General features: G+C 39.7%; 1 protein-coding gene across 4 annotated transcripts in view; it reads left to right on the forward strand.

Annotated features, from left to right (window-relative positions):
- The window catches only part of MACROD2 (mono-ADP ribosylhydrolase 2), an 893,560-nt gene that overhangs the window by 835,718 nt on the left and 45,030 nt on the right, over positions 1–12,812 (forward strand). For 3 of the 4 annotated variants that reach the window (XM_069009015.1, XM_069009018.1, XM_069009016.1), the window contains exon 12: positions 3,088–3,153. The exons of the other annotated variant lie outside the window; for it this stretch is intronic. In XM_069009015.1, the coding sequence (XP_068865116.1) occupies positions 3,088–3,153 (66 nt within the window). The remainder of the gene's footprint in view (positions 1–3,087; positions 3,154–12,812) is intronic. 4 annotated transcript variants of the gene reach the window in all.

The following is a 12,812-nucleotide window of genomic DNA, read 5'->3' on the forward strand; positions in this document are numbered from 1 at the left end:
ATTCTCCCTTTAAGGTGCCTAATCTAGCTAATCCTCTCACAAGGAATAAATAATTTTTTCTCCTCTGCATAGAATAGAAATGAGGTAAAAGAAATGTGGGGAAGGGGGAAACAAGCAGCAGGCTCCTTCTGATGAAAACATATCTCCTGATGATTTTTAAGGGTATTTTCAAATTTTAAAAAATTGTCTACATAAATCACAGTGGTTATGAAGATTTAAATCCGTAGAGAAAAATATTGCATATGCTGTGAGTGAATGTCAGAGTTCACAAGCAGTGGGTTTTGCAGGTGACATGCTTATAAATTATAGTGAGTTCAGTATGTTGGAATACAGTGTCACTCTGTGCTCACAAGTGATTTTTTTTCTGTTTAATTTTTCATGCTACACAACTCTGTTCCTTGCAAGAGACAGCTAGAATGAATTAGCTACCAAAAGACCTGAAGTGGCAATCAAAATGTCTATCTATCTCCTTATTTCTTAAGTATTTCTTTTAGTGTAGTATTGCATGTAGCACTTCGCTTTTCTCATTCCATCAGGATTTTTTTCCCATTGTAGTGCAGAATGTTCCCTAAGCATATTTAAACCAGAGAGAATGAAAGGGTTTTCTTTGGAATTTCTTGAGCTGAAGATGGCCAGTCAGCAAACACAGTAGCTAAATTTAGAAGGCCTGGATTCCTGACTTACTTGATTTGCTTCCTGCATTGTGGTAATGAGAAATCCATTGGATGAGTGTCTTCTTTTTGTCCTGTGCATTGGCCACTGTGTAGGTGGAAGGGCAGCTTTTCTCCCTGCCCTCCACAGGTCACTCTTCTGCAACTGAGTGTTAACATCTGATGCTGTCTGTCCGAGCTTGAAGTCCTTCTGTGTTTCATGTTCTTTTTATCACCTCTTCTGTATGTCCTCATGCAGGGCAGGCAGTGGGAGACAAAGCCAGAGGCACACAGTATTACAGAATAAAATAGATTCCCATGGACTTCAGCAAACTTTATCCTCCCCAAGATAAGTGCATGGTGGTGTTTTGTAAATGCTGGAGGGCAACCACATGTCCTTCCCTGGGTTTTTCACTTTCATGCTAGTTGTGTTTCAAACAGACAAAGGGGACCAGGGAGAAGAATGAGTTATTCCATGTGAATTGAGATTCTGTTTTGAATCTCTGACTAGACTGGGGCATATCTTTTTCCAAGCAGTTTTCAGCTTTTAACTATACTGAGTACTGCTTGACTGCTAGCTCACTTAAGAGCTAATACTGCCTGGAGCTCCTGGCTCCAGTTGTAGAGGTTCCTGTTAAACCTGCATCTGGAGATGCCCAATACAGCCTGCTGTGCTTGTCACTGAAAGTCACTCTGATGGGGTAAGTATTTCAGTTTGATTGAATAAAATTCCCTTTTTCCCAAGAGAATTAAGGAATGTTTACCTCTTGAAACTACCACTTTGCTACTGTATGTGTTTGACATGCACTGTGCTTTTCCCAAAACTGCTTGTTATGACTTGTTGCAATACGAGCTGTCAGAGCTGGTTCATCAGAGCCGTGATGTACATTCTTTTGCTATCTTGAATTGGTACTCATGTTTCATTTTTCTCATGAAGAGTGTCAAAGAAAAGATCCAGACATCTGAGATCCCAGATCCAGAAAATGTCATACTTTAGGAACACGGTTTAGGTACATGCCTAAATATAATGTCGTGCCACTCATTAGTCACCTCCTTGGCCACAGGCAGATGGTGTTACGGGAGAAAATGATCTGGCTTAGCAATTTTCCCTCCTAGTTTACATAGTGACAGGAACAGAGAGGGCCACAATTACCTCCAGTTAGTTACATCTACCTAGTGAGTCTCTGCTGCTTTCCGCTCTATGCATTGAAGAGACAGAGCATCACCAGAAACTTTGAGATTGCTGCTTTTTCTTCCTTTCATAGCAGTAGAAAATTACCTGATTTTCCAAGGTACACAGTTGTATGCCTAGAAGATTGCTAAACACTACAAGTGACCACTGTTAGGAACAATCCCGTCAAATGTTAAAGTTCTTATTTGTATTATCTAAACCAAAAGGAATAAACTTCCTCTGAGTGTGACAAATCATATACTTCGACATTGTGAAAGAAAATATAGGACAAAAAATTCATGCTTTATTCTTACTCGATCCGTTATATTAAGATTTACATACTCTCGTTATAGTGAAAAATATCATGATATCATAGAGAAAAGTATATATTATAAAGAAAACTATAGTAGTGGTAAAAGCACCAGTAGTCTGAAAAGACTGAAGTTTTCAACTGTGTGGGGGTTTTTTTAAAGTCTGGCCTACAGTCTGTCGTCAATGTGCTTCACAGTTAACACATGGAAAAACAACATGGCAGATGGTTCTGAGCTTTTGTTTCAATCTAGCTAAAAGTACTAGTTGTCTATGTAAGGAAAAAATTTTGTCAGAATCATCAACAACAAGTCTTTTGAAAGAAAGTCTATAAATGAAAACAAAAGCTTATAAAAATTTTACAATTAATAAAAATCAGCAAGAAATAGCAACAGTGAAAGTGAAAACATTTTATTAAGTTCATGTACCAGTTGTATCTATTAACCACAATAGGTTTACCTATGTGCTCTACCATTAAAAAACTCCAAGCTGCAGATTTCTAAGAACTTTCTAATTTCAGGCCTGATTCATGAAAGCTTCTATTTTCAGGAAAGCATTTGCATCTAGTAATTTGTGTTCCAGTGGGATTCATGGACATGATTCAAGTTAAGAATGACTTACTTGTTTTTTCTCAAAATATATGGATTAAATGAAAGAAAGAAATCTCAGAGCAAATAGGCCACCAGTCTACACATGAAACCAATAGCTGTTCCTCTCTCTGTATGATGAGATATTGAAATACAGATTTGATCTGGCTGTATTGGAATGTTAGTTTACATCTTTCTTAGGGAAGACAATCAGACCAGTAATAGCCAGTAAATGGATGGAAGCCCAGTAAATGAAATTCAGGTCTAATACCTTGTCTCAATAAGGCATAACACTTCTTTTTTCAGTGAAGTGGTTCATCAGTTTTCTGTTTAATGAATAACTTCTCTTCCATTACCTTTCTTCTTATAGATGAAACAAAACCTTCAGCTGTAGCCAGCCTGTCATCAGAAGACACTGAGCTGAGTGAGAATAAAGGTACAGATTGGAAATTGTGTTTTGAAATATCCCATCCCAAGAGGACATTTCATGAAACTGTTTTTTCCTTCCTTTGTCTGGAAATTGCCAAAGTCTCAGTTAAACAATACAGAAATAGGTAAACACCTGGATTTTCATTTACAAAAGTCTTTGTAATGAAGCACTTGGCACCAGCTGTTGTGCTGGTAGGAGAAATGCCACAAATTCCTAAGTCCCCTTGTTACGGAGTTAATACTAAAATATCATATATGACGTATCTGAAATAAGCCCAAAGCTTGGGCTCCCTGGGGTGACTCACAGGCATATAGGTAAGCATGCATATCTATCTCAGCAGTATCATCTCCCTGTTCAGTGCTCTCCTGATGCAGGAAAAGAAAAACACAATAGCTATAAACGCATCAGGAGGAGACAGGAGGAGATGAAGTCATAATAGAGAGGCAGAAAGTATGTTTATCTTGTGGAGACTGTGCTGGGCACTCAGATCATTTAGTTTGTGATAAATATTTAAAAGTGTCACAGGGCCAAATGACAGGGAGTTTAGGAAACAAGAGAGATGATCTAATTTAAAAGTTTCAAGCTGAGATTTTTCCTGGGGAGCTGTTCGTTTACCAACAGATAGGAACCAGTGGACAGCTGTATTGTTTTTGATATTCCTGTGATAATCATGCTGTTAATTGCTTGTGCTGGTCTACATTTTTTAGCATTTTTGTGGGGGTACGTCAGGAAAAAGTCTGGGTGATATACAAAGTGTTTGCTACCGATAATCCCAAACAGGAGTTATGCTATCTATAACAAATACAATCCATCAGTACAGCCTTCAAGACTAATAGAAAATTTTCATGCATTTTACTGAGATAACATAATTACTAACATCCATTAACTTATTTATTTTTAAAGATTTAATGTTTAATTCATTTTTCTAGATAAGTGTGACAGGGTATGAGATCCTGCCCTTTTGTTCCAAAGCCACGTGCTGGACAGCCCACATACTTACCTGATTATGAGTTCAAAGCCTTGTGCAGGTTGATTTAAGTGCTCTTTTAACTGATTGATTGATCCTGCAAAGAAAAAAAAGAACCACAAACCTTTGCTGGAGCACTGGCGTTTGCTTTTGATACGCCACAAATTGAAATCGTGGTAAGGGTAGTGGAGCAGAAATAGTGATGGATTCAGTCCCAGCATGGTTGGTGATTGCCTGTCATTAACTTTTCTTGTTTTGATGGTATTCAGCCTGTTTATGTATTCTGTATCTTGAAGACTCCCCATTAGATATTTTTGTGTGTTTCACAATGTGAGGGTCACAGTGAGGCTTTGGGTTTGGATTTTTTTTTCTGTCTGCAGTCAATGGAAGATCCCAACAAATTGCTATTGTTTTGAGTGCTTGTTCCTAACTAAGATGACTGTCTTCTGATATGCTTCTCAGTGTGTAACCCCTCTGGGGTTTTACACCATTGTATTAGAATTGTATTCCTCTTCTCAGGAAAGAAATCATCTTTGTGTGTTAAAGTCTCACTTTTCATATAATATACTAAGAGTATATAGAGTGTTTTCCCTTCTTTTGAGAGGCTGATGGAAGAGACAGTGCCCTGAGAGATCCAAAGTGCATTATCTCTTTGATGTCCTACCTCTCCTCATAAGTAAGATGGAAAGCGTCTGGTAGGGAAAAAGGAACAAGACATAGATTTTGTTTGTAAAACTGTACAAGTTAAAAAAAAAAAAAAGAGAGAGAAGAGAAGACCATGTTTTTGGATTTGATTGCTAGTTTCTTTAATGGACACCAGAATTTTGAACAGCAAGGCCACCATGGACCAGGCCATGGTTTTAATCCTTATTTCCATTGGTAGATTTTCAGCTTTGCAGATTTTTACTGTGAAGGTGCTGAAGCATTGGCAGAGGTTGCCCAGAGAAGCTGTGAATGCCCCATCCCTGGAAGTGTTTAAGGCCAGATTGGACAGGGCTTTGAGCAACCTGGTCTAGTGGAAGGTGTCACTGCTGGGGGATTGGAATGAAATGATCTTCAAGATCCCTTCCAACCCAAACAACTCTGTGATTCTTCAATGATTCTATAATTTTAGATTTTGAGGGTTTTTTAATGAATACCAGTGTTACCAAAAAAGTGCTACTTCTTGGGAAATGGCACTTTTACAAAATCCTGGCATTTGTGAAAACACGTGATGCTCCCAAAATAAATTCCAGGTTTCAAATTATTTGCCCACTGAGTTAACATGGCTAAAATCTCCAGGTTCTGGAACATACTCATTTCTCTAGTTTATCTTCAACTAAATGAACAGGGCATAAAGCATTTAGAGAAATTATGTTTTTCCAGTCCTTCCACCTAATTTCTGTGAAAGATTTATGGCAAATAAGTCCAGCTGCATATTGCCAAACTCAGAATGGGAAGTTTCCTGCTATAAAAGTATGTCTTTCAAATGTCAGCTCACTTGTGAGTGTATCAAAACAAGTATTTTGAGTCCCATTAGAATTGACTAGCAGTTTTTCTGCTTTTTTTTTCCCCCATAATATTTCTGGGATTAGAATATAGCAAACACATTGAATAGCTATTTATTGATCTAAAATGTGATGATATTCAAAACAGAGTACATCCATCTCTGCTACTGTGAAGATCTAATATTTTTGTTGTGAGTCCTCTATCATTTTTTTAAAGGAAAAGGGGGAGGATGGGAACATGAAAGGGATTTTCATTATAAGAGTCGGGGACAGTGCAGGAATTACATTTTGAGGGGCTTCGATTAAAATGAAAACCTCCTGTGAGACTGCAAATCTCAATTCATGTAAAAGTGTATGTCTTCTGTTACTATAGAGGATATAGTGTCCAGGAAGAAAGTCCACACAAACCCAGTTTGCACATGGCCTTTGAGCAAATGGAATTTTTTGAGTCTTCATCTGTCTACAGAAAAAAAAAAGGGGGGGGGGGGAGGGGGCAGGGGGTAGAACAGTCATATTTCAAGGATTTTTCATGCAACACTGTAGAGGTATCCTCTTATTCCAGTCTGTGTCAAGTTTCTCTTTCCACTGTCTGCTAAGAACTGTTGCAATTTTACCCTTAAAAACTTACATGCTTGGCTAGGATCTTTTGGGGGGAGAGCTGACATCTCCAGGCAACACCTTCGCAAGTGCTCCATTACTGCATATATGGAAGTAGATCCTTTTTACACAGCATATTTCACATGAGCGATGCTTCTTTCTATGAAATGTAAGGGCAGAACAAAGTGATTAAAGTCATTAATGTTTATGCAGCAGATAAAGGACGTATCAGGCAGGCTGCACTCAGTCTGGTATGTCTGTCTGTACAAGATTGTGCTGGCGCTACAAACTCATTTTAAATTGACCATGTAGTATGTAGATTGGATTGAACCTGTGGTTATCTTTTGTTAAAGAGAGTATGTGTGCATGCACGTGTGTGTGTGTGTGTGTGTGTGTGTGTGACGGAGAGTGTTCTGCATCTTCATCTCAGTCTACCAATTACTATTTAACCCAATTTAATGATTAGACTTTCTGGCAGGAAAATGTAAAAAGGAGCTGGATTTAGTACAGGTGAAGCATAACTCCCTACTATGCAAAGTTTCTGTGCACAACACCTTGATTATAATTCATTAGCACTTAATAAGAACTGAATTTTCATTTGAAGGTCAACTAAATTAAATCACATACTAATTAATTTTAAAAATAAAGTAGTGATTAATTATTTCCAGGTGTTCACCAAAGTCTGGGCTTCTGTGGGAGTGCCACTGAAAGCAAGTCACTGTTTTTCTGCATTCTCTGAAATGGAGTCAGGTTCAGTTGGCTGGAGGGCTTGTGTTTTCAGAAACAGAATTAGGTATATGACTTGGCTAGAGGTTACCCCTAAAAATTCTCTTTGGGCAGCCCAGAAGCCAGTTAGTATCCTGCTTGTAAAATGTAATGGGTATAAATTCCTCTTTCGCCAGCTGTAGCTCTCTGTATGGAAAAACATTGATGTCCTAAAGACATAAATGATTGAGAAGGGATAAACTGAAAGATAGAGCATTTTAAATGCAGGGCAGCTGTGCAAATCGACATAAATTAGTCATTGGTAAGTGCATGAAAAAGATTGACTGAAAGGCCAATATGTGCAGAAAGAGGTGTTTAAAGTCAGCTCCTAGGTATATATTAAGACATCTAAATGACTGACCTGATTTTCAGAAGTGCTGAGCACTCAGCAGCTGCCAATGAAATGTTTTTACTTCACCCTTGGGCTATGATTAGACCTAAATTTCAACCTGAAAAATTTCAATTTTAGGTAACTGAAAAATAAACTTTTTTAATGAAAGAATTTCAACATCCTCAGCCATAGCTGTGGCTTTACATGCCTACTGCAGTGAAAACATTCTTCTGTCCCTTAGTTAGAAGGATTTCTGGGAAAGCGAAGCGGCTAACACAAGCTAATTTGTGGGCTTTGGGGTTTTTTAACCAGGGACATCAGCACCATGATCCAACCAGCCACTTAACAACTTCCACAAGGTTCACTTTGAGCTGTTTGTAACGTGGGTTTTTCACTTCTTCACATTTAATCTGACCTGAGTTGTGCATCCAGATGGGGTCCAGCCCCTGAACCACTCAAGAGGTATTTCTGCTCTACCCTTCACCAGTACTGGCATCTGCAACAGGGAACACTAATCTACTTAGCTGGTTTATTTAAAGCCTCCTTATTTTTTAATATTAGCTGACCTGGAGCCATCCAGCTGCGCTCCCATCAGTTCAGTGTGAGATCCTGCTCTTTCGTGTCATCCCTCCAATCCTTTCTCCTGGACAGGCTCTAACCAAGACAGTCAGGTTTTTCTCAGCTTTTTCCTTTCCCAGAGCCCTGTACAGCAGGTCCTGCCCCTTATGGCAGGAGAAGGGTGCCCATAGTTTTTATACCTGCTGCACCTGGAATTTCTTGGGTGGACAGAAGGTGAGATGCCCTTCTGTCAGCTTGAAGCACAAATGGGTGGGAGAAGTATTCAGTGGATACCGCCTGCAGAGATGAGCTGCTTGGTCTATTACCTGAAAACTTGCTAAAATATCTCTACGAGGTGTTGCACCTAAAAAGATCTGGTTTACCAAGCCATTTAAACTTGGGCTCCAATAAATCTAATTTGTTATAAAGACAGATTAAAATGAAATCTTGGTGGATATAAAAGTTACATTTTAAAGTCAAAGCTCAAGAATCTCCTCCTAACTTCTCATAAATCACCATTTTATAGTACTTCATTTTAACATATTTTCCTTGTTTTACGAGGTGAATACCCTAATCATGTGGCAGCCTCCATGCACACCATTACCTGTAATTTTAGATGTCTGCTTGATTTCTTTCTCTCGAAATATTCCACTCATTTATCACAGTATCATGCTTAAAAAAATAAAATGCACTGAACCTGTTTCTTTCCTAATGACCAGCTTTTTCCCTCTTTAATCTTCTTACAGCTCCATAAAACATGGGGATTTATCTATGCTGTGTACAGGACCCAGGTGTTTTGCACACTAGAAACTACTCAGTAAATAAGCCATACAGAGAGTAGCTGGGGAATGTGAATTTTAAAAGATCATTAAAACCACTTAACATCCAGTTCTTACCATCTCCCTTCTTCCTTAGCTTTTGCAAAATTGTGTTAGAGCAATGTTGCCTTGTACAGCCAAAAGAAAAAATAAATGGTATGGAAAAGCATGGGGATTTATGCAGGATTTAGACAAATAGTGCATGATTATTGGTAGGAAGGATAGGATTGATAGTTTACTGCAAGCTACCTGCTTTTCTTGGATATGAATTCAACATACGGTTGATAGAAGCAGTGAATATACTTGGGAAGTATTCTGATCAGTATATTTAAAGCCTAAATGTTTTGTTCACAGGTTGTTAAAGACTGGGGCTAATTTCCTGGTGGATTCAAGCATGCAGTCCCACAAGACATTTGTTCCAATAAAATGGAGGGGTGCTGAGGCAAGCACTCCCGACATGGTGTTGGGGTTTTAGTTTAGTCCTAGTTTTTTTCCTGTTAAAGGAATTTTTTCCCATATGCATGTTGCTAGGGGACAAATGGCCATACTTAAGAAAGACAAAAACAGCTGCCCATTGGAGGTGGGGTGGGCCTGGCTACTCCTTTGTTTTCACCTGGGTGTGGAGGCAGTTCGCTCTCAGCATCTGGAGAGAGAAGCTGCAGAGAAGGCTGCTGGTTCCCGTTTTCGGCGTCTTTCTTTCTGCTGGAAACAACGCCGGGATCCCAAAGCTGCTTTCCCTGCCCTGCTGGAGGCTGGGCTGTGGCCACCCTGCCCCGCTGCTGCTTCGAGCCTTCGCTGCGTTGTAGCCGTGCTTGCCCTGCCTGCCTGGACCTCTGGGGGGTTCCCCTTTTGGATACATCTCGTCTGCCGCTCAGGATTTGTGCTTGTGCCTGCCGCTCCAGCCTGCCGTTCCAGCCTGCTGTTTCCGAGAGTCCGGGATCGGCTGCCCAGGGGTTTGTGAAGCCTTTGTTGCATCCTTCCTGGGATCCCAGGGCACCAGTGCCGCGTGCTCCCCGAGCTTGCTCCGGAGCGCCCCCTGCAGCTGTGGGGAACCATCGCACCTGCCCTGCTCACCGGGAGCTGCCAGCGATCCCTGCCGGCTGCGTGCGGAACTGCACCCGAGGGGAAATAGCCTGACAGCCGAGAAGGCTGGGACTGGGTTTGTGTTTGCTGTTACTGCCATAGTTGTTGCTGTTTTGTTTGACTGGTTATATATCTATATATATATATAGTAAAGAACTGTTATTCCTATTTCCCACATCTTTGCCTAAAGACCCTTGATTTCAAAGATTATAATAACTCAGAGGGAAAGGGGATATATCTGCCACTTCAAGGGAGGCTTCTGCCTTCCTTAGCAGACATCTGTCTTTCAAAACCGAGACACATGGACACTGCCACTCCAGCCAGCAAGGAGGAGTTTCGAGGGAACTAAGCGATGCTCAGACTTCAATGAGTACTTAAGCTCCTGATGTGCAGTAGATAAATGTGGCCTATCTTTGGCTTATTTATGCAATTGAATGTCCTGTTTGGTTCATTTATGTGTGATGTTAGGAACTGTGCTCCAGTGTGGTATCAGAAACACAGATTTTTTTTTTTTCAGTCCTGACTGGAGCAGTGTTAACCTTTACAGTCCCAATTTGTACTTACCCAAAGTAAGTAGTGATCGGTATGTATGTTATCAAAAAGCTAAGCAATACTGTGCTGTGAAAGAATATCCTGGCTTGGATTCTCTGGTATGACTTAACAGATAATTAACTGTGTTAGGAGAAGACTAACATTGCTTTATGCCATTTTAAAAAATCAGGTGCATGAGAGGTGAACAAAGGCCTTAGGGATGGCCAGAGGCCATGTAGACCCTGGAATCATGTAGGACTATAATACTGGGCTTATGCACAGTTGCACAAGGCTCCAAAGGGTTAAGTGAGCACAGAGGATCAGCTGAGTCTGAGGAATAGCAACTGCCCTACTGAAAACTTGCACACAGAAAGTAGTGTAACATCAGCATTTTTATTTATCACTGCCTTTGGTTTTACACTTCCACTTTTTCTTGGCACAGATTTGCTTCATAAATCTGGGTTTATTCCTTTGCTTTATTTTATTCTTGTTAATCCTGAAAGCAAATCTGTCTTTGAACCTTTTGGCTTGAATATTTAGTGCAATATTTGCATTTGAAAAGAAGGAACCTTTGATATGGTCTTGACCTTAAGGATATTGGAACTCAGAATCTGCTTGATAACATCAATCAAGATGTTACAACTAGGCAGTAACTTCTGTCCATTGTCTGTTACTTTCAGAGACATGCTTTGCAAAAAACAACTTGTGAAAAACTGTCAGTGTATATTGCCTGCTATAATTTGGAATTCAGTGCAGTTAAATTGCTTTCTCAAATACTGGGGCAATAGGACAACTGTTTATGACAAAAATGAAAGTTTAACACAAAACTATAATTCCTTAAGAATAATGCCCAGGGGACAGACTGCCAGCTGTGCCAATAGGTGGGAATAGCGAAGACACCCCTCCCTCTGATGCTCCACAACAAAGGGCAGCATGATAGGGCACATATGTCAGCCAAGCTCTAGGCTTCTTAAAATCCATTTGTTATCATTGACCACAGCACGTAATTGTGCCTCTGATGCTGTGGATTGATTTTTGCATTGAATTGGAGTCATTCCTCATTCTGGGAAAAAAGGTGGCACCTGTGAATTGGGATTAAGGGCACCAGTCTGGAAGTATGAAGTATTGTGCAATAGGTGTGGGATAAGAGAGCTCTAAGGGAGTGATGGGGCAGAGCTGCTTGCATGTCCCCCTCTCAAAGACTTTGATATCATACTTATCATCACTTTTGACTGCTTGAAGGGCTGTGTTTGGGCCCTGGCATCATGGCACTCAAGGCAGAGCTTCTTATTCCAGCTTTGCCAGTACAGTTCCTTTTACTAGCATGCAACTGTATCATACAGAAAAATATATTATATCAATTTAGGGTATGTAGTTACAGGTAGTACAAATCTTGTCTTGTCTGAAATCCTGAAAGCTTTGCCAAAAACTTCAGCAAACCCAGAATTTCCCTTTAAATGTGTTTAAAGTCTGCTTGAAAAATTCCCTGTAGAATTTTTGTGCTATTCCCATTTATACCAAAAGGTCCATCAACTGGATTTTTGATTAAATTTGGAATTTGATAAAATCCTAATTTAGTTTTGCTCCAGTTTAGGCTGATAAGGGTAATCCTTTGAACCTCATTGTACAGTATGTATGGTATGAAAGACTGGTGCACTGGTCTACCCATAAGAGTGGGTAGACATTTAAGTTCATGGTAGGGTAAATAAAAGTGCAGCAAGTATAAAGTTTAGCAAATTGTACATCAGTGAGTTATTCTACTTTCAAACTTGGGTTTTTTAAACTTACTCTCATGCCAGAAAAGAAGTAAGAAACTGTGCAGGTAATTAAATATTTGCCTTGGGGGATTATTTGCAGTTAATTAAAGCCACACACTTTCAGCACATACCTTTCCTACAGATTATTACATTTGGATCAGATTTTAACAACCCAGCTTTCTCACTTATCCATCAGAGATTATTTTTGGACACTTTCAGGAACTGAGTTTTACAGGGACATTCTTGGGTATATTGTAAGATTTGCTCAGCTATATTGTAGAGAGGGACCTTCCAGAATTTAAGCCATAGAAACACTGTCATAACGTAATTTATTATCACATGCTGTAGATCTTTTAGCACCGTCATTTTCTTTTTCCATCAAGCAGGATTCTAAAAAGCATCTCACACGGGAACTCAAATACTAATTATCTGTTGCTGTTGTTACGACCTGGAGTGGACTTACACCTGTCGTCTGCACAATGTCTGGTTAGATCAGCACTGGTTTTTAACTAGGCTCAAAGAGAGCTCTTTGTCCAGTGAAATCTGTGTGTGATGAGGATGAGCAAAACTAAATCAAGTGTCTGTGTTGCTGTATTACCTGAATGCAGTGGAATTATGCATTATGCATTTCTTGATCCCCATGGAAAAACTGACTGTTGTCAGAAAATGCTGTTTGACACAAAAAAATAATTCCCTGTGTTTATGAAGACCCTAGATAGCACAGCAATTGGACTTTCTGACATGTAATTTAAGTCTCACTGTGCCACTGGT

Source organism: Aphelocoma coerulescens, chromosome 3, assembly GCF_041296385.1.
Source record: "Aphelocoma coerulescens isolate FSJ_1873_10779 chromosome 3, UR_Acoe_1.0, whole genome shotgun sequence".
Lineage (NCBI taxonomy): Eukaryota > Metazoa > Chordata > Aves > Passeriformes > Corvidae > Aphelocoma > Aphelocoma coerulescens.